Genomic DNA, 22,081 nt, shown 5'->3' on the forward strand with positions numbered 1-22,081 from the left:
GATGAAATCAATGAATAGGTCTTAGGCAGGAAGAAGTCCAGGTAACAGAACAGGCTCTATACAAAGTAAAGATGGAAGGCAAACAGAAAAGTGAGGTTAAAGGAAGAATGGTTTTATATTTGGATAGGTAAAAGGATGTTCTTGAGCAAAGGAAAGATGTACTGTAAAACAAACACATTTAAAGTAGTTTCCTGACTGTGTAGCTCAAAGATTCCACACATCTTACACTGAGGTTTTGAAATATAGTCATGTGCCATGTAACATTTCAGTCAACGACAGACCGCATGGAAGTCAGTGGTACGCCATACAACCTTAGGTGCATAGTAGCTATATCAGTTAGGTTTCTAATATGGAACTCTACAATGTTCGCGCAACAAAATCACCTAATGACGCATTTCTCAGAATGTATCCCTATCGTTAAGTTGCACATGACTACAGAAATCTTTAATTTTATTTAATTATGTGATGGTTAGTAACAAAAGATTTTTACAAAGAGACAACCTCTTTCTTTTAAGCCTTTTAGCTTGATATAATTTAAACTATAGCCACAATTCAGACACTGAGAATTGGAACTAGAAAAAGATTCTGCTAGTAATGCTCATTCTAGCAGGTAATTTTAATTATAATTATCTAAAGAGTTATACAGGAGCCATATTTGCTGGCCATGTTTTATTTGTCCTTTTTCTTCAAACAGGATAACCAAAGATACAGACAGTATTCAATAAAATAAAATGGATGAAACAAATTCTAAGAGACTGCAATGCCACATGCTACATTTAACCTAATTTTATTCATGCTTGCCTTGGGATGGAAATAGATCATTCAGTAAAAACATACAGTAAAAACAAAATAAGTCTTATCATGTACAACTTTTAAACTACAATAATGATGTACCTTAATTACTTCCATGCACACAAGTCTAACATTACAATTTTTTTAAAAAATAAACACAATTAAGACTTCTAGGAGCATTTTATAATAAAGTAATTCCTAATTTTTCTTTGTAGATAGATCAAGCACCTCCAAAATACAAATTCCTATACACAGTGAGCACTTTACTTAAAATGAATACTTAAGTAAATTAAGTACATGGACAGCCTCAGGATAAGCTGACATTATATATTCAGCTAAGTAGGCAACAAACCATAGTGCCAAATGGAAAAAGTATATTTGCAAATAAATTTCAAAAACTAAGTTACCTTTTTATAATTAAATACAGAAAATATACTGATTTACTAAAATAAATAAGATGTGATGTAGTAACACTTCACTATAAAGAATGCATACCAGAACATTTATTAATGGTGAGTGACTCTTATTAAGAATAGTTTACTACAATAAACGCTGGCTAAATAGAAGTGCATATTGTGAAGCACTATGGGTGGTATATGTTTTGCCACATACTTTTGTTACCTTGAGGTAGATAACACATGTGTACCAAATTCGGCATTCATTTTCAGTTGCTGCTGGTATCATGTGTTTTAAGAAATGTGTACAGTATGAAAAACTTGAAAATACTCATGAATGAAAAATGTTTTAGGAAAAAAATAGATATTTTCATGCAATTATGTACAGTCTCACTGTGTAAATTTCAAGGCAAGATTTTTGTTTCCTGTAAAACAGATCATTGTTCTATGAGAGAATGTTTTTTACTTGTCTTAGTGCATATCTGTTGTTTCCTCCTGCATTGCATTATTTTGCTCTATTCTTTATTCTGTGTGCAAACGACATGCCAGTTAAAATGAAAACCATCTCACATGTAGAAAAAAAGTCTGGATTTTAAAAACCAAGAACTAATAAAATCCTTTCTAAATGACACCATCAGATTCAAGTAAAAAAATGACTTAAACACTAGTAATAAAAAAGACAAACACATTTCATGAATACAAAGAGAAATGTCTGCTGAGTGTTTTAGTTCAGATGTTTCAGAATGCTGCTGTATGCTTTATGAGGAATCTGAGGGGAAGATTTCATAGCAGAAGGTGTTAATGTGGCCTGTATTGACTTAAGTGGTGACCCAACTGGACTGTGAAACTGAGGGATGCCTATGGATTCAAGCTGCTTGTTAAAGAGGAACTCACCACTGTTATTCAGAAATCCTTCCTCATTTCCTCTCTCCCCAAGCTTCCCATCTTCTATAGACTCAGTTTCTAGCATTTCAGCATCTTCTCTCCTACTAAAGAACTTGTCTAAGTAACTGGTATAAGTGTTTTCCTTCTCAATTTGTTCATCCTTCCTTACCTCGCAACAAAACTGATTTATGAGAAAACAGTCCTCCCCACCACCCACAAACTGGCTATCCCAAGAAGATTGGTACAAGGCCTCTAATTGAGCCAAATTTGCCATTCCCTTTTCCTGTTTTTCTCGGCTTACCGACTTTGGTATCAAACCTTTCAATTCTAGTTGGGTCACTGAGCTATTCAAGTCATTTAACTTATCAACAACATCAGTAGGTTCATGTTGTGAACTAAGCTGAATAGTTCCTGCAATAAAGGAATCAAAGTCAAATCCCTGGTTCTTTTCCCTTTCTTTTCCAGCCAGTTGCTGTGATGCTTCCTCTAGAGCTATCTGGGCTTTAACCAATCCATTCCTTTCACATTTTGACTTGCCTTTCTTATCAGATTTTTCTTTGCTTTGTTCTTTCCAATTGGAAAGATCTATAATAAGCTTGGGTTCATAGTAATGGTTAACTTCACTCTCTCTCCAAACTAAGTTATCTAAATATGATGATGACCTCATTTTGTAGTTACAAGTATGGCTACACTCTAGATCACAATATTTGTTTTCATGATGATCTGGGTACTGCCAACAAGGCTCAGTAGAGTAATTGGTATCAAAAGCAGGATCCTCCAAATACTTTTCACGATCACCATCCAAATATTTTCGAGGGTCAACCTGTCCTTCTTCTTCATCAGTGACATCAGACAGAGCTCTTGGGTCACGCTGAACTTCATCAATATCAAAATTGTTGTGTATTGGCCAATCATGATCTGAAAATTGACAATCATGGTACCTAAAAAAAAAAAAAAAAAAAATCAAAGTATTGCTGTTAGCCCAGGTGTCTTATTTCCTTTTTTAAAATGTTTATTGGTTTTAAAAAGAGGAAGGGCCCTGGCTGGTTGGCTTAGCAGTAGAGCATCAGCCTGGCATGTGGAAGTCCCGGTTTTGATTCCTGGTCAGAGCACACAGGAGAAGCAACCATCTACTTCTCCACCCCTCCCCCATCTCTCTCTCTCCCTCTCTGTCCTTCCTCCCGCAGCCATGGCTTGAATGGTTCAAGCAAAGTTGGCCCTGGGAACTAAGTATGGCTCTGTGGCCTTGCCTCAGGTGCTAAAATAGCTTGGTTGCTGAGCAATGGAGTATCACCCAGGTAGAGGGTTTGCCAGGTGGAACCTGGCCAGGGTGCATGTGGGAGACTGTCTCTGCCTCCCCTTCTCTCACTTAATTAAAAAAAAAAGAGGGAGGGAGGGAGGGGGGGAGAGAGAGAGAGAGAGAGAGAGAGAGATAGATAGATAGATATGGGAACATCAATCTGTTCATGCATGTGCCTTGACTAGGGACCAAACCAGCACTTTGGGACAATGCTCTAGCCATTGTCCAGCCAGAGCCCAGGCATCTTATTTTCAAATTCACTGAATGCCTTTTATGTGAAAGCACTGTGATAGGCCTATGAGGGAATAACAGAAGTCTAAGTTATGAGCCTTTCTCCTGCCCTACAGGAACTTACTATAATCTTAATAGATAGGTATAGTCTGTAACCATATACAACAAAATGAGGCAATATTTGGTATTACTGATAAAGTATGTAATAATAAAACTGATTCTTCCATTCTTAAATAAGACCAATTATCATTTCACATTTATTTCCTCTTCATTCTATTTTTCACACACCTCAAACACAACTGCAGATAACAGATGAATGGCTGGTATGTCTATAGTTTAATTCTACAAGTTTCACCCACAGACAAAACATTTTACGGCCACAAAATGCAGATTTCTAATCTCAATCAGGTCTCTTACAGAGCTTCATTCTACTGGTAACAGACACACTAGAAAGAGAGGAAGGCTTCTCATCACCAGTGAATAGGAAAAAAACCAAAAACAACTCTCCATATATATGGAGACACTGAATGCAGTGTCCTCTACTGATACATCACAGCAAGGTGACCACCCTGTGCCCAGATTGAGGCAGATGGAGACACATGTATGAAAACTGTTGGGGATGAGAAGGAAAGAACAGAAGAGAGATTAGATGACTTAACTGAGTATGATAGGAAATGTAGAGATTAGAACACATCTGGGTGCCTATGGGAAGAACTATATTCATGTGGTAAAAATGTTCATATGAAAGAAAAAGAAGTGGTTGGCAGATGAGTGTAAACATATGCACAAATACCTCCACATTCTAGGAGAAAAAAAATGAAAGGAGTAAACAAACATTTCAACAATAACTCCTTTAATTATTAACTGGCAATCATTTTTCTTTTAAAGACAGAAATACTTAAAATCCTGAAGTTAAGACTGTCATTAGTGATTCTCAAACCAGTCTAAACACCAAAATCACCTGACAATTTTAAATTATATTGATTCATTATTATATGCCACCACCCCACTTTGAAGCTGAATTATATACCAACTTGCTTAGAAAAGAAGAACTTAAAGGAAGGAGGCTGAGGAAAAGAAATTCTTTAAACTGTATAATAATCATTTTGATGTTTTATACTGCTCACACTAGAAAAGTTCCTTATACTAAATCTATGTTAAACATCTCCAAATTAATTTATGTCATGAAAAAGATTAAATATAAATATAATTGATATCCTAAGACATAATGAATTATATATAAAAATTTGAGACACTATAGAGATACCTTATTATATAAAGTTGAGTTTTCTCATCCAACATCTTAAAAAAAACCCTGTGACACTCATAAAAGGAATAGTTAACAATGGTTTTAGACTTTCAACCTTCAACCCTCACATTTAAAAAGAACATATAATTTCATTAACGTGCCTCAATGGCTTTGAAAATGTTTCAAAGTAGCATTTAGCTTTTCCTATTATGTATATCCAAACCAGTAACTATTAAATAAGTTTAGCAGAAACCCAAAGAGACTTTCACTAAATTTTTTTAAGAATTCTGATTGTAATATACAATTTAAAATTAAAACTCATTGTATTGTGGTTTATTAAAAATACAATAAATATTTTTCTAATTTAGGATCAATTACCTTTCCCAGTTATAAATGTGACTATGTGTTTCATCCATAAGCAAAATATCATCAACTTCATCTTCAATATGGAAAGGATGTCTGGAGATCGGCTCGTCCGTTGGATAGGAGTATATGCTCATGTAAGAGTGGGAGAGCGCTTTCTCTGCTGTCAGCCGGTCCATGGGGCTAAATGTCAGAATCTGTTCCAGGAAATCCAGTGCTGCAAACGAAAGGGATAAAAGTCCTTAACAATCCCGAAAGTCCACCATGTATACAGGGGGAAACAAGGACTATACAATTCAAAGGTAAGTTAATTTAAGTTTTGTCAGAGAAATAAAACTAGCTTATCTGATTTATAGATTTAAAATAAAAATACATTTATTCAATAAACATAGCAAAAATTTGAAATGTACCCTGATCTCATTTTATGGCCAGTTATAAAAGAAAAGGAATATATTAATTAGAACCATATGAACCTACCATTTTTGTCGTCAAAAATGGTCAAATAACAGCAATTTCATGTGGCTCAACCTAACAGAGATGTCCTAATCCCAGCTCTGCAACTCACTAACTACACTCAATTATTAGTTACTTAAATTTGCTGAAATTCACCCCTGGCCAGAAAGCTCAGTTGGTTCCAACGTTGTCCTGATACTCAAAACTCATTCAGTCCTGTCAGGGCACATACAGGAACAGATCAATGTTTCCTTCTCTCTGAAACCAACCAATAATTTTTTTTAATCTGCTGAACTTCAGGTTCTTCATGTATAAAAGATATCTAAAAAGATACATATCTTATAAGGCATAAAAAATTCAAACATAGTCTCTAGTACTTATTAAAGACTTTCTCCTTTCTTTCCCTCATCTCACCAGATGTGATACTAATTTGTTGATCTCTGTTCACACCAAGCTCAAACCAGCATCTCATACAATGCACTTGATCATTTTAGGGCCCTGGTGGAACTACCATACACCCAATTCTTCCCACTAAGTCTGTCAGATCTTCCTATGCTCCATACTCAGCCTGAACTACCTCCTTACTCAGTTCCTCACAAGCCCAAAGGTTGCCATTACCCCACCACACATTCGTGTAGGCTTTTTATACCAGTCTTCAACTCTGAATCATTTCCACCATCTAGTATGTCTAGGTAGCAAAGAATACTGATGAAAGCTAGACAGAAAGCCACATATATTATATATCAAATCCATACTGCAGAATTTCAATCTGGCCTTTGCTATTTTGCTCAGCCATGTTCCACATCATCCTTTCATGCTCTCAATCTTCTTTATCACTTTCAACAGATAAACCTACTTCATTCACATTTACCTCAATTCCTAATTCTTTATTATGGTCTGTCACATATCCTCTTATTCTTACCTTCTATCTCAAAGAAAAGATAGCCCTTCTTTCTAAAACTAACTCTAGAAAAGACCCTATTCCCATTATCTCATTCAACCCTTTAATCAGCCCAATAAGACTGAAGAACTCATTGAACTCATGTCCCTCAGTGACTCAGGGCTGAGTTTCCTTCCTATGCTCTCTCCCTCTATTATATTACTCTAATTTAGGAGGTCATTTCATAATACATCAAGCTGTTCTTGGCTTTCCTTCCAAAAAAAAAAGTCAGTCTTAATTAGTCCAGGGCCCACGTGGCTCAAGGCAAGAGAGACTTGAAGGCACAGTTATGGATGGCTGACCCAGCAGAGTCATCATTCTCAGAAATAAGGAGGAAATATATTCAGCTACACAAGTGGAATATATTGTAAAATCCCTAGCATTTGGAAACTGTAGGCAGCAAATAAAAAGAGAAAAAAATAAGAAAAAAACAAGCCAGGCTAAACTCTCAGTGTATGCATATATAGCATATTTCCATCACTGTAGATAGTTCTGTTGGATAGCACTGCTCTAAACCAAATGGGTCTATCTGCAACAATGGTGTTGAAGTGTGCTAAGATATAAAAATATGTGGTAAACTAAAGAGAAAGGGAGGATGAGAGGTGAGTGTGGAGGGAAATGAAAAAGAGGTTATTCATCTAAAGAATTAACCACAGAAGGGTTCCTAATAGTCTTAATGTGTTGATTCATTTAGAGCACATCTATGAAGTAAATCTTTAGTCTCAGAAACTTTAAACACTCTGCATTGCACTTGTATGTGAGTATAGTTCTGTCACTTGTGAATACCAAGGATCTTTGCCCAATGGTTAACTTAATGAATCCATTATCAAAGATACTCTTTAAACACATTATGAATAAATGCCAGTCATAAGCCAAATATATAGGTTAGTTTGTAGCTGACTGAGACATGGTCCCCACCCTAAAGAGTGTAGGAAAAAAGAAGATTCAAATTTAGCTAATTACAAACGTTCAACAGAAATACCCTGTATTTCTTCTAGCTTGTCTCTTTTGATAAGACAGAGCAATAGAGGGAATGACTCACTCCAAAGCCTAACCATCTCATCCCTAAGCAGTATCTTTCAACCTTGCCGAGCAGGGCCACACCTGTAGAGGGTTTTAAAAATACAGATACCTGCCCTGCTCCCCATCCCACCTCTGGATTCTGATTTAATAGTTTGTCTTTTTAAAGAGTTCCCACAGAAAACTGAGGCACAGTCAAGTACTATGTGGCTGCTATCCAGTTATGAACAGGGATGCCATGACAGTGGCTATGAAGTTAGAAGCCTGAGAGCAAGCAATGGAATCCAATTTGTGAAGATAGACCCAAAGATCATAGGAACATAGAACTACTTAAAAGGAAGCCCACATAACCTGCTGAAATTAAATACAGCTGCTTCCTTTTTATTTAGGCACTTACTATATGAGTTCCAAGCATATATGGGGGAGGGGGAAGACATCAATATGATTTTGCATCTAGTGCTTAACTACTTCTCAAAACACTTGTTACTTTAAAACACTTGGACACATACTCACCTGAACCATATAGAATGATCAGAATTGGCGATATGAATAATGAATGTATTATATAATTCAGAGAAAGTTTAAGATGTTTAGGGGACTATATATCCACTAACTTTTTGATTCATAACAGAATTATTCAATCCTGAGATCGATGTATCTTAATACAGTATAATTTTAAAGATGTAAAATACAATCAACACTTTTGGGGTTTTGTGGGGTGGGGGTGGGGGGGAGAGAAAGAGAGAGAGAGAAAGAGAAAGCATCAATTTGTTGCTTCACTTTAGTTGTTCATTGATTGCTTCTCATGTCTTAACGGGATCAGACCAGTGACCTCAGCTCAACTCGAGCCAGCAACCCCTTGCTCAAGCCTGAGACCTTGGGCTCAAGCCAGTGATCTCTGAACTCAAGCCAGTAACCTTGGGGTCATGTCGACTACCCATGCTCAAACTGGTGACCTTGGGTTTTGAACCAGCAACCTCAGCATTACAGGTCAACACTCTATCCACTGTGCTACCACCAATCAGGCAGACACAATCAACTTTTTTTTTTGAGAGAAAGAGACAGGAACATCAAGCTGCTCCTGTATGTGCCCTGACCAGGGAATCAAACCAGCAACCTCCACACTCCAGGATGACACTCCACCCAACCAAGCTATCCAGCCAGGGCTTAATTTTTATTTTTTTATTTTTTTTTTTGTATTTTTCTGAAGCTGGAAACGGGGAGAGACAGTCAGACAGACTCCGCACGCGCCCGACCGGGATCCACCCGGCACGCCTACCAGGGGCAACGCTCTGCCCACCAGGGGCGATGCTCTGCCCACTAGGGGGCGATGCTCCGCCCCTCCGGGGCATCGGTCTGCCGCGACCAGAGCCATTCTAGCGCCTGGGGCAGCGGCCAAGGAGCCATCCCCAGTGCCCTGGCCATCTTTGCTCCAATGGAGCCTTGGCTGCGGGAGGGGAAGAGAGAGACAAAGAGGAAGGAGGGGGGGGGGTGGAGAAGCAAATGGGCGCTTCTCCTATGTGCCCTGGCCGGGAATCGAACCCGGGTCCCCCGCACGCCAGGCCGACGCTCTACCGCTGAGCCAACCAGCCAGGGCCTTTTTTTTTTTTTTTTTTTTTTTTAAGAGACAGGGGAGAGGGGTCCTGGCCAGTTAGCTCAGTCAGTTAAGAGTATCATCCAGCCCTGGCCGGTCGGCCCAGCGTGTGGAAGTCCTGGGTTTGATTCCCAGTCAGGTCACACAGGAGAAGCACCCATCTGCTTCTCCACCCCTCCCCCTCTCCTTCCTCTGTCTCCTCTCTTCCCCTCCTGCAGCCAAGGCTCAATGGGAACCAAGTTGGCCCAGGCGCTGAGGATGGCTCTGGTTGCAGTGGAACAACAGCAACAGCCCAGATGGCAGAGCATCGCCTCCTTGTGGGCATGAATGGTGGATCCCAGTCAGGCACATGTGGGAGTTTGTCTGCTGCCCCCCGCTTCTCACTTCGAAAAAATACAAAAAAAAAGTTTCTTCTCAAAATGATAAGGTTGTGGGTTCTATCCCCATTCAGGGCACACATGGGAAGCAACCAAAGAATGCACAACTGAGTGGAACAACAAATGAACGCTTCCTTCCCCCTCCCTTCTCTCTCTAAAATCAATAAAAGTCAACCCCTGGCTGGATAGCTCGGCTGGAGCATGGTCCTGACCACGGAGGTTGCAGGTTCAATTCCCCGGTCAGGGAACATGGAGGAGCAGCTTGATGTGCCTGTCTCTCTCTCTCTTTCTCTCTCTCTCGCTCCCTGCCTCTCTCAAAAATAAAATATAATAAACAAATAAGTAAAATAAAGACAGAAAGGACGGAAGAGAGAGGGGAGGGGGAAAGGAAGCACTCAATTTTCATTCCACCCAGTTGTACACTCTTTGGTTGCTTCCTCTGTGTGCCCTGAATGGGGATAGAAGCTGCAATCTTGTTGTTTTGGGACTGACACTCAACTGACCGAGCTAACCACCTAGGGCCAACAAAGTTTTAATTCTCTCACGTTCCTAATTCTTTCAAGCTTGCACAAACTCTCTCTTTAGCACTCCCATCACCAATCCACAAACTCGAGTAATGTGTTTGCTCATTATGGAGTTTTGCTCATTCCTCCACCTCTTCCTGTCCTGAAGCCTTTGCCTCCCCCACTACACCCAACTCAATTCACTTTCTTATCTCTAAATCACATTCTTACCTACTCATACCTACACTTACTTATCATATATCCCACACAGAACTCCATTCCAGTTAAGTGAGACCTAGGGATTCAGTATGTTCACCTATGGTAGATAATCAGAGAGATAAGCTGGAAAAGTAAAAAGAGTTAGAACTAGAAGAGAGGGATATTCTTTTTCAAATCTGAAAAATTATCCAAAGGAGCAAAGAAACAGATCCAAACCTAAGTGCCAGGCAAAAAAAGGGAAAGTGAGAGTTTAAATGTTAGGTATACCTCAAGTATCTAAAGACTATTTGAGAGAAAGCCATACATCTAAGGATAAAAAGTTAAAGTGTCCTACACACACGCACACACACGCTCATTTCATGATGGTTATTCTTGAGTCACAATACCTTCTCGACTAATTCCCGGAAGCAGCTGAGTTAAAGGTTTGTGTGGCTCAGTCATGTCATTTCTAATGTAAACTGGAATTACGTTGAGAAGCTCCTGACGATCTTCCTCATGTACAACAGGAATAGATTCTAAAATCAGCTGCATCTGTTCAAGTTCATGTGCACCTAAAAGAGATAAAAAAACAAACCACAAAATAGAATGTAAATAAGCATATTCCTCAATTTTACAGATGTGGCAATAAACATCCTAAAGCTAAAGTAAGTAACCTAAATACTGTAATTACCACTAATTGGTTTCAGTCAGTGGTTTTAATGAAATTAATCAGCAAATTTCATTGTTTTTGAATATCATCAATCTTCTCAAAAAGCCTATCTATTTCCATTTCTACTCATTATTTAGTTTTAGTTCCTTGTTTCCATAAGAAACTTTTTTTTTTGGTATTTTTCTGAAGTTGGAAACGGGGAGGTAGTCAGATACACTCCCACATGCGCTCACCCGGGATCCACCCGGCAGCCCACCAGGGGGCGATGCTCTGCCCATCTGGAGCCTGCTCTGTTGCAACCAGAGCCATTCTAGCGCCTGAGGCAGAGGCCACAGAGCCATCCTCAGCGCCCGGGCCAACTTTTGCTCCAATGGAGCCTTGGCTGCAGGAGGGGAAGAGAAAGACAGAGAGGAAGGAGAGGGGGAGGGGTGGAGAAGCAGATGGGCGCTTCTCCTGTGTGCCCTGCCGGGTATCGAACCTGGGACTCCTGCACGCCAGGCTGACACTCTACCACTGAGCCAACCAGCCAGGGCCAAGAAACTGACTTTTGACATCTGGTATATTAAGTTATCACAAAGTACTGAAAAAATCAATGAGTTGGAATTCAAGGGACTTGGAGTCTAGTTTTAGCTGTACTGCTACCTGTCTATAACTTTGGGAATACATACTTAACTTGGTGATGACTTGATTTCACTATCAATAAAATGAAAGGTCAAACTAGATTTTCAGAACAAAAAGTTTTCTAGTTATGTGTTACGCAGTAGCATTTCAGGACCTCTATTAAAGAAATAAAGGAGGAAACTTTAGGCTAAATGGGCAACCAAAAAAACCAAAAAACATTCAGTTTGCTTTTCTGTCAACTTCTAGAAATTCATCCAACATTCAAATTTTTCTTTAGTGCCTATTCTGAGCAAGGCACTTTAGAATATAGCTGTGAAACAAAACAAACCAAATCCTTACCTTCATGAAGTTTACAATCTAGTAGAGGAAAACAGGTAACTGTAAACATTTATGTCAAATGGTGACAAATGCTATGAAGAAAAACAGAGTAAGCTAAGGGGTACAGAGGATGATTAATACAGAGATGATCAAGAAAGAACTCACTAAGAAGTTGAAAATTGCCTGACCAGGTGGTGGCACAGTGGATAGAGCATTGACTGGTACATGGAGGATCCAGGTTTGAAAATTCGAGGTCACTGGTTTGAGTGCAGGTTCACTGGCTTGAGCATGGGATCACAGACATGACCCCATGGTTGCTGGCTTGAAGCCTAAGGTTGAGCAAGGGGTCACTTGCTCTGCTGTAGCCCCCTGGTCAAGGCACATATGAGAAAGAGATTGATGAACAACTAAGATGCCACAACAAAAAACTGATGCTTCTCATCTCTCTCCCTTCCTGTCTGTCTGTCCCTATCTGTCCCTCTATCTGTCCAAAAAAAAAAAAAAAAAAGGAAATCAAGGAACACTCCACACATTCATATGGAGGAAGGGAATTCCAGGCAGATGGGAAAAGGCACAGAGGCCCTGAGGAGAGAGTAGGCTTGGCATGTCTAAGAAACAATTAGGCAAGTGTGACTGCAGCAGAGTGGCTGGGGTGAAATAACAGATGAGGTCAGTGTGGTACCAGAACACAAGGGTCTGCTTTATCCTGAATTGGATAGGAAGCCATTATAGTTATAGCAGGAAAATAACATGATCAGATCTCTGCTTTCAGAGAACTACTATGGCTGCTATGTGGTAATGAGACTTAGACAACAAATACTGAGGCAGGAAAGCTAGTCAGAAGGTCGTGCATTAGACCAGGAGAGACATAATTAATGGTTGACTGAACTGGGGCGAAGGGGTGGTGACACAGATAATAATAAGCAGTTAAGATTCTGGATATATTTTGAAGGGAAAGTCCACAGGATCTGTACTGACAATGGTGAAGGACAACTTGTCAAGATTTTGGCCTGAGCAACTAGAAAGTAGCTCTGGTTTACTATGATGAGAAAGACAGCCTAAAGACAAAGTATGAGGGAGAACTAACTATCAGGAGTTCCATAATTTGAGAAACTACTAGAAATCAAAGTGATATATTAAGTTGTACCAAAAAATAAGGCTAGGACACTTTCTATAGGTTAAAAATACACAGATTTCCAATGAGTGCTTATCCTTGCCATTTATTGCTCAGTTCCTTTGAGGCCCATACCTAAAACACTTAGATCTCCCTTCATGCCACTTTTATTGAATGGTTCACAAACCTACCAACAAAGCATTAGAAGGAAACTATAACTGAATTTTTCAAATAATTTCACAAACAATTCCATTAAATGTTTAATGTTTACATGATTTTATAATCAAAATAATATTATTTAGGGGTGGTTTTTCTAATCTAATTCTTTTTGTTGCTATGCATAAGCAATGTCTGAATATGCCAAATGAACATTTAAAATATGCTACCTTTTTTTGTATAATAAACACAGCAGTAAATTCTGACCACATTTCATACACCTTGAAGCATGATCTAAATGACTTAAAATTAAACAAGTTAAATTTTTGCTTTCTTGATACAATACCATTGTGGTAGCCTTTAACTATGTCCATAAATGCTTTGATACTCTTCCCTTCAAAGGATGGAATCTAATTCCCCTCCTCTTGAGTGTGAGGTGTACTTAGTGACTGGCTTCTTCATTTTTTTTTTTAAGGTGAGATGAGAGAAGATAGTGAGGCAGACTCCCATGCACCCCCATCTGGGGCTGATGCTCGAGTTCCAAGCTATCCTTAGCACCCAGGGCCATGCTGGAACCGTAAAGCCACTGGTTGTAGGAGAGGAAGAGGGAAAGAAGGGGGGGGGGAGAATATGTTCACATCTCCTGTGTGCCTTGACTGGGAAGTGAACCCAGGATGTTCATACGACAGGTCAACACTCATTCACTGAACCACTGACCAGGGCTGTGACTTGTGAGTCTAAGTCACAAAAAGGTATTTTGCATTCATGGTCAACTGATTTTTGACAAGGAGCTCAAGGCAATTCAATGGTGAAAAAAATAATTTCTTCTACAAATGCTGCTGGAATAACTAGACAGCTACATGTAAAAGAATGAAGTTGGACCCCTACCTCACACCATACATAAAAATTAACACAACAGATCACAGATCTAAATTTAAAAGTTAAATCTATAAAACTCTTACAGAGGTTAGCAACAGTTTCATAGATATGACACCAAAAGCAGAAGTGACAAAAGAAAAACACAGATAAACTGGACTTAATCAAAATGAAAATCTTTTGTGTTTCAAAACATACCATCAAGAAAATAAAAAAATGATCTACAGAATGGGAGAAAATAACATGCAAATCATGTATCTGATAAGTCATTTGTATCCAAAATATGTAAAGAACTCTTACACATCAATTATAAAAAGGCAACCCAATTAAAAAGTAGGCAAGGAGGCCCTGGCCAGCTAGCTCAGCAGTAGAGCATCGGCCTGGTGTGTGGAAGTCCCAGGTTCAATTCCCAGTCAGGGCACACAGGAGAAGCGCCTATCTGGTTCTCCACCCCTCCCCTCTCCTTCCTCTCTGTCTCTCTCTTCCCCTCCTGCAGCCAAGGCTCCATTGGAGCAAAGTTGGCCCAGGCGCTGAAGACGGCTCGGCTCCATGGCCTCTGCCTCAGGCGCTAGAACGGCACTGGTTGCAGCGGAGCAACGCCCCAGAGGGGCCAAGCATCGCATCCTGGTGGGCAGGCCGGGTGGATATCGACTGGGTACATGTGGGAGTCTGTCTGCCTCCCCCCACCCCCAGCTTCTCACTTCAGAAAAATACAAAAAAAAAAAAAAAAAAAGTAGGCAAGAAGTCTGGACAGATATTTCTCCAAAGAAGATATAGTCAATAAAAGTATGCTCAGCATCATTAGTCACTAGGGAAATGCAAATCAAAACCACAATGAAATACTACTTCATATTGCTACTTCACATCCAAAAAGACAGACAATAGGACAGGCTACACTTTAAATAAATATTGGTAAGAATGTGGAGAAACTGGAATTCATATACTGCAAAGGAGAATATAAAATGGTACACCTGCTTTGAAAAATGGTATGGCATTTCTTCAAATAGTTAAGCACAGAGTTATTAGATGACATTACTAATGTTTACAGGGTATCTTCCAGGACGCAAAAAAGTGTTCTAAAATTAGATGGTTATAAGACCTTGTGAATACACTAAAAATATATTGAACTGTATATTTTAAATGGGTGAACTGTATGGTATGTGAACTATTATCTTTTTTTTTTTTTAAGGAAGTAGGATTTATTTAGCTGGCGGAGCTGCATGACCCCAAAAGAGGCAACAAAACAAGTGCTCTGTGAATTATTATCTTGATAGAACTTATTAAAAAAAGATATGTTAACATTCTTTGCTCTCTCTTTTGGATCATCAATTCCGGGGAAGCCAGCTGCTATACTGTGAAGAAACTCAAGCCTTCTGCTAAAAGTCATGTGAGTAAGCTATCTAGAAGCGGAACCTCCCACCTCAGGCAAGATGACTATGGATGACTGAAAGATGACTGTAACCTGAACCAACGTCTTGACTAAGCAAATCTGAGCTAGAACCAGCTAGCTAAGCCACTCACAAATTCCTGACCAACAAAAACTGTGAGAGCCTGATCAGGCAGTGGCGCAGTGGATAGAGCGTTGGACTGGGATGCGGAAGACCCAGGTTCGAGACCCAGAGGTTGCCAGCTTGAGCACGAGCTCATCTGGGTTGAGCAAAAAAAACTCACCAGCTCAGACCTAAGGTCGCTGAGCAAGGGGTCACTCGGTCTGCTGTACACCCACAGTCAAGGCACATATGAGAAAGCAATCAATGAACAACTAAGGTGTCACAACGAGAAACTGATAATTGATGCTTCTCATCTCTCTCTGTTCCTGTCTGTCTGTCCCTATCTATCCCTCTCTCTGACTCTCTCTCTGTCCCTGTAAAAAAAAAATGTAACAAAAAAACCCTGTGAGATAACTGTTGTTTAAGCCACTAAGTTTTGAGGTAATTTGTCACATGGCCATGAATAATACAGTAATTATTTTATATAAGCCAGAAGGTACTTAAATATTAGGAATATATCCTCTAATTATAGTGTTGTTCCTTGGGAAAAAATTTATTTCACTTAACAATTTATAGTTTCCAGTGATCACTGGTATTTTCTCAGTTTTCTACAATGAAATTCAATCACTATTACACATCATGAAAGAAAATTTCAGATGAATTTAGGGAAAAAAATTACAAAGTATTGGTGAATGTTATATAAGCTGAGTGCTATAAGTATCAATATTTAAAAGATATTTAAGAGTATCCTTTCTTCAACAATGCTGTTATGCACCCTGATCTTTCTTTCATTAATGCTTTTTTTGTATGCAGACTGTTCCAATCCCTTCATTCTGCTCTTAGCACAAACTGGGAGGGCCACTCAAAGATTGGTTACAATGAAAAAAAAAGTAAGTCAAAAGAGAGAAAAAGACCTACATCATCATCATATCACTTCTCTAACCAAAAAAATCACCAGTAACCTACTAGATTCCTAGTTTTTAAAAGAAAACCCCTTTGCCTACTTTCTAAGTATTCTGGCCCCATCAGATTCATAAATATATTCATTATTTAGCACTCTGCTTTCATCAAACTTTTCTCACTGATTCATCAACATACCAGGCTCATGCCCTTATTTATACACATAACCTTAAATAGATTCCACTTTTTCTCTCTCTTTTCACCTATCAAAATTCTTCACTATTCCTATGTAGTGAAAAACCCTTTGACTCCTTTATGTCTTCTGTGCTAGCCATCACTAATTAGCTCTCTAAGCTTGCAGTTCTCGTAGTCTGTGCTACTAATTTTATACATATACAAACTCATACTTCGCTTTATGATACTTGGTGGTTTTCACGGGTTGTTTGCCTCTTCCCATCTTAACTAAATTCTCTCTCACATTTTTAGACTCCTTCATAGCACTAAACTCAGCAAAGAATTACTTGTTTGGTTGTTTCTGAAAGGTCACACACAGTACAGGCAACGGGCTATGGCAGCCCAAGCAACAGGGATGACTGAGCAGCACAGGCAACGAAAGAATTATTAGGTTTTCAGTAATAGCTAAAAATTTCACCAGGAAGTGATGAAAACTGACAGAACTAGGCAACTCACATGTCATTTAACACAGATTACCAACAAGTATTATGGATCTATGAAACACAAAATTATATTTATTAATGGTATACAAAACATTAGAATTCTGACTAAATGTACTGAGTGAGCAATTCAGTGAACATGTGAATAAGTTCTCTCAATTTTTTAAATATTAAACACATCATTTTATCTTTATAATTTAATACTATATAACAAATTGTTTCAAATCTTATATCTTTCTTCAGAGACATGCAAAATTATTTCTCTTACGAATGTTCCCCATATATTTTAAATTTCTAACCTGCAAAGAGGGTTTTACCAGTCAGCATTTCAGCAAAGATGCAGCCTGCGGCCCACATGTCAATGGCTTTAGTATAATTATTAGGAGAAAGTAAAAGACGTGGAGATCTGTACCATTTAGTAACCAATCCTTCAGAAAGATGACCCTGCAAAAGAAACAAAAACATACTTTAATTTTTTATTTTAGTTGAAGAATAATACACAAAACTTGATTCATTAAATAATCCTTGGCCCTGGCCGGTTGGCTCAGTGGTAGAACATCAGCCCAGTGTGCAGAAGTCCCAGGTTCAATTCCCAGCCAGGGAACACAGGAGAAGCACCTATCTGCTTCTCTACCCCTCACCCTCTCCTTTTTCTCTGTCCCCCTCTTCCCCTCCTGCAGTCAAGGCTCCATTGGAACAAAGTTGGCCCGGGCGCTGAGGATGGCTCCATGGCCTCTGCCTCAGGCGCTAGAATGGCTCTGGTTGCAACGGAGCAAAGCCCCAGATGGGCAGAGCATTGCCCCCCGGTGGGTTTGCCAGATGGATCCCAGTCGGGGTACATGCGGGGGGAGTCTGTCTCTCTGCCTCTCTGCTTCTAACTTCAGAAAAATACAAAAAAAAAAAAAAATCCTTGATCTACAAAAAAATAACTGGGAAATCCTAAAACAATACTGTTAATTTCTATATCTTTTTTCAAGGCTCTTGCACTTATGAGGTTAAATGGAGATTAAACTCCCCCTGGGATATACCATCTATAAGATGATGTTCACATGAAGTCTGCTGACCAAAATACACGATAACTCTAGGCCACACATTCAAAACATGTTTCAGAAAAATGAGCTGTTTTTCACTTTAAGACTTAAGTTAACAAAGGAGCAGGCATGCTTCAAATCAGTGAGAGAAAGGTAGGAAAGTGTACCAGAGGTGCTACTTATAAGCCAGTGCCAATCTCCTTACTGACAACCCAAGGACCAGGCTCTACTACATATCCCATTCCTAACCAACTTTATTACTTTGCGTTTATAAAGCATCTGACAAAAACAGTTATACGTATGTTGCCTTATTTCATCCTCAAAGCCCTGAGAAATTGTGAAGGTAGGTATATTAACTCCATCTGCAAGGGTGATAGAAAGATTAAAGAATCTGTCTAAGGTCATAGAGTTTAGTAAAATTGAACTTAATTTTAGATAGTATAACTCTGCTCAGTGTTCTATCCACAATACTTGTTACCCATCCATTTGATTTTAATACACAATTTCTGTGTTAAAGATTTTTAAATTATATATCAGTAAGAGAGCCCACATTGTCTGTTAACTGGCTTCCACTAGGACCAAGAATTTCAAACACTTAATGTGACTGAAATGATTTTAGACACGTGCTAAGGGAAGCCAAGCAAGCAGGGCTTCTGGGGCTACTCTATAACCAAAGCAGCTCCACTTGCATATTTTAAACATCAGAGTCCTATAAATCACTTAACTTGAAAACTAAAAGACCAAGATTTCACCTGGAAAATACTAACTTCTTATACAAAGGGAAGTCCTTTCGGCTAGTCTTACTGCCTATTTTATCTTTGTATATTTAGATTTCAAACTAAATTAAGTTTGCCTAAACAAGGCATAACAGAATAGTATAGACTCAAAAGAGACAAAAGACCTAAAATTTGAAATAGCAACCTCTCTTACTTTCATAGGACATTTCTGCCCTAAACACATATTCCATTTTTAAATTAGGAAGAATTTCAATTACAATAAATAAACATACACTTTTAGAAATTTGTATTTAATTAGGATCCCACTCGACCTTCATTTTAAACACAGAGGATTGTGAGTGGAAGATCTATATTAGAAAAAAGGTACTATGTAAAATTTAATACAACTAAAAATTCTGCCACAATATATGAAGGAAATACAAAAGTACCTATTCCTAATGATGTATATCAGTAAAGGTCTGTCTCAGCCGGCTTTCCACATACCTTATGGGAATAATGGGGATCCATGATCCGCGCAAGACCAAAGTCACCTATCTTCAGCACCAAGTCTTCAGTATTAATGAAAAGATTAGCTGGTTTGAGATCTCTGTGCAGTACGTTTGCAGAATGAATATATTTGAGCCCACGTAGCAGCTGATACATGAAAAGCCGGGCATGCTCTTCCAGTAAAGGGCCCTGCTCCAGCACATTAGCCAAGTCTGTCTCCATGTATTCCTGAACAATGTAAACACTGTTCAGTTCAGTAAGAGAGCCCACATCGTCTGTTAACTGGTTTCCACTAGGACCAAGAATTTCAAACACTTTCACAATGTTATCATGGTCAAGTCTTCTAATAATTTTGATTTCACGCAGAGCATGTTTGACACTCTGGGGATCAGTGAGGACAATTTTCTTGATGGCTACTCTTTTGTCACAGTCATTGTCTACAGCAGAAAAAACCAAACCATTACCTCCACAACCCAATGGTTTTAAGTCCATATATCTAGAGCCCAGATCAAAACCATGAATGTTCATGAGACTTTCAAATTTCTCTGCCATTTTGAAACCCTTACTATTGCCTTTTCCTTTCGAATTGTTGAACTTGTGTAAACAAGAAAGAAAACTGGCATTAAAAGAAAAGATCTTTCAAAAAGGGAGAAGAAAAATAATTTTACTTCCACAGCAAAATGGTTTCTTGACGTTCATTGCATATGCCAACCAGGCCCATCGAGTTCCCCTTAGATGTAAAGCTCAGGAAGCTCTCCCCATGTTGAGAATTAAAAAGATTGTAGTACTCATAGTTCAAAAAAGGGGCAGCAACTCTGCAGACATTTAAAAAAACACTCGAGAAACTCAAACGGAATGAAATGACATACTATGCACTCAGATTTACTGTGCTAAACGATTTAACATTTAACAAAAATGTGAATAAATATGCACACAACAGGCTTCTATGAACATTCTCCTCACAGTGCAGATACATTCAGTGTTGGACTGGTCCTGAGCAGCATCATTCTAAGGTGCTGGTAAGCACTATTTCCGTTTTGCTTCTTTCTTCCTTTGTTGCTGTATATTTCAACAGGAAGCCCTGGCAGCTGTTGGTTAACAGATGTCTTTTGTTAGTGATCAGGTGGCTCCAGCTCACCACAATCACAATCAAAGCTACCGTCCATCTTACTCTGATACAACCTAGGGATGAGAAAAAAAGAAAATAGTTACCATTGCAGGAAATGCTCTTGTCTTCAACTCTGTAAAATGACACAAATGGGGCATTTAGCTATAAACGACTACCGGTACATTGAACTTCTTTTATAGTCACTATATGTTAAGAATACTTTCAAACAAAACAGCTACCCATGTTGTAAGCAATTCCAATGCGCTGGCTTAAACTCCAGATCCCACACTAGAGTCTTCACAATATGTAGGATCATTAGGTTATATCATTTCCTAACTACCAATGAGAAAGGGAAATTCAAAATATTTTTACAAAATTCTTTAGAATTGAGGGTTAAAACATTAGTAACACAAAAGAATAGCACCCCTGTGAGTTGGCAATTTTTCTTCAAGAAAACTTCCTTGAAGTTTCAAGGAAGCATTCTTTCAAGCAACAGAATGCTTGAAAATTAACTAACATGCAAAATGCTCACTTTTTTTTGTAACAGCAAAGTATTAAAAACAGCTAAACCTTTAACAACAGAATAATGAATTATAGTCATTTAGTGCAGTGGTCCCCAACCTTTTTTGGGCCATGGACCGGTTTAATGTCAGAAAATATTTTCACGGACAGCCCTTTAGGGTGGGATGGATAAATGTATCACGCGACCGAGACAAGCGTCAAGAGTGAATCTTTTTTTTTTTTTTTTGTATTTTTCTGAAGCTGGAAACGGGGAGAGACAGTCAGACAGACTCCCGCATGCGCCCGACCGGGATCCACCTGGCACGTCTACCAGGGGCGAAGCTCTGCCCACCAGGGGGCAATGCTCTGCCCCTCCGGGGCGTCGCTCTGTTGCGACCAGAGCCACTCTAGCGCCTGGGGCAGAGGCCAAGGAGCCATCCCCAGCGCCCGGGCCATCTTTGCTCCAATGGAGCCTCGGCTGCGGGAGGGGAAGAGAGAGACTGAGAGGAAGGAGAGGGAGAGGGGTGGAGAAGCAGATGGGCGCTTCTCCTGTGTGCCCTGGCCAGGAATCAAACCCGGGACCCCTGCAAGCCAGGCCGACACTCTACCACTGAGCCAACCGGCCAGGGCCAAGAGTGAGTCTTAGATGGATGTAACAGAGGGAATCTGGTCATTTTTTAAAAATAAAACATCGTTCAGACTTAAATATAAATAAAACGGAAATAATGTAAGTTATTTATCCTTTCTCTGCGGACCAGTACCAAATGGCCCATGGACCAGTACCAGTCCGCAGCCCAGGGGTTGGGGACCACTGATTTAGTGGACTGCTATATGATAGTAAAAATAGAGATGATTGAAATCACTAAATACACACAAAATTTGAAAAGCAAATTGCAGCCTGACTGGAGGTGGCTCAGTAGACAGAGCATTGACCTGGGATGCTAAGGTCCCAGGTTTGAACCCTCAAGGTTGCCAGTTGAATGGGTCTCATCCAGCTTCAGTGCAGGTTCATCAATATGATCCCATGGTTGCTGACCTGAAGCCCAAGGTCTCTAGCTTGAGCAAAACAACTTGGCAGGAGCCCTGTACAAGGTACATA

At 39.4% G+C, this 22,081-nt stretch overlaps 1 protein-coding gene across 3 annotated transcripts in view; it reads right to left on the reverse strand.

Moving 5' to 3' along the window:
* Positions 1 to 446: 446 nt before the first annotated feature.
* MAPK6 (mitogen-activated protein kinase 6) overlaps positions 447 to 22,081 on the reverse strand; it is a 46,057-nt gene continuing 24,422 nt past the window's right edge. For all 3 annotated transcript variants that reach the window (XM_066276305.1, XM_066276307.1, XM_066276306.1), the window contains exons 2-6: positions 19,371 to 20,555; positions 17,419 to 17,563; positions 10,708 to 10,872; positions 5,231 to 5,432; positions 447 to 3,013 (exon numbers count right to left, since the gene is read on the reverse strand). In XM_066276305.1, the coding sequence (XP_066132402.1) occupies positions 1,912 to 3,013; positions 5,231 to 5,432; positions 10,708 to 10,872; positions 17,419 to 17,563; positions 19,371 to 19,925 (2,169 nt within the window). In that variant the 5' untranslated portion in view covers positions 19,926 to 20,555 and the 3' untranslated portion in view covers positions 447 to 1,911. The remainder of the gene's footprint in view (positions 3,014 to 5,230; positions 5,433 to 10,707; positions 10,873 to 17,418; positions 17,564 to 19,370; positions 20,556 to 22,081) is intronic.

The sequence above is a fragment of the Saccopteryx bilineata genome, chromosome 4 (genome assembly GCF_036850765.1).
Source record: "Saccopteryx bilineata isolate mSacBil1 chromosome 4, mSacBil1_pri_phased_curated, whole genome shotgun sequence".
Taxonomy (NCBI): Eukaryota; Metazoa; Chordata; class Mammalia; order Chiroptera; family Emballonuridae; genus Saccopteryx; species Saccopteryx bilineata.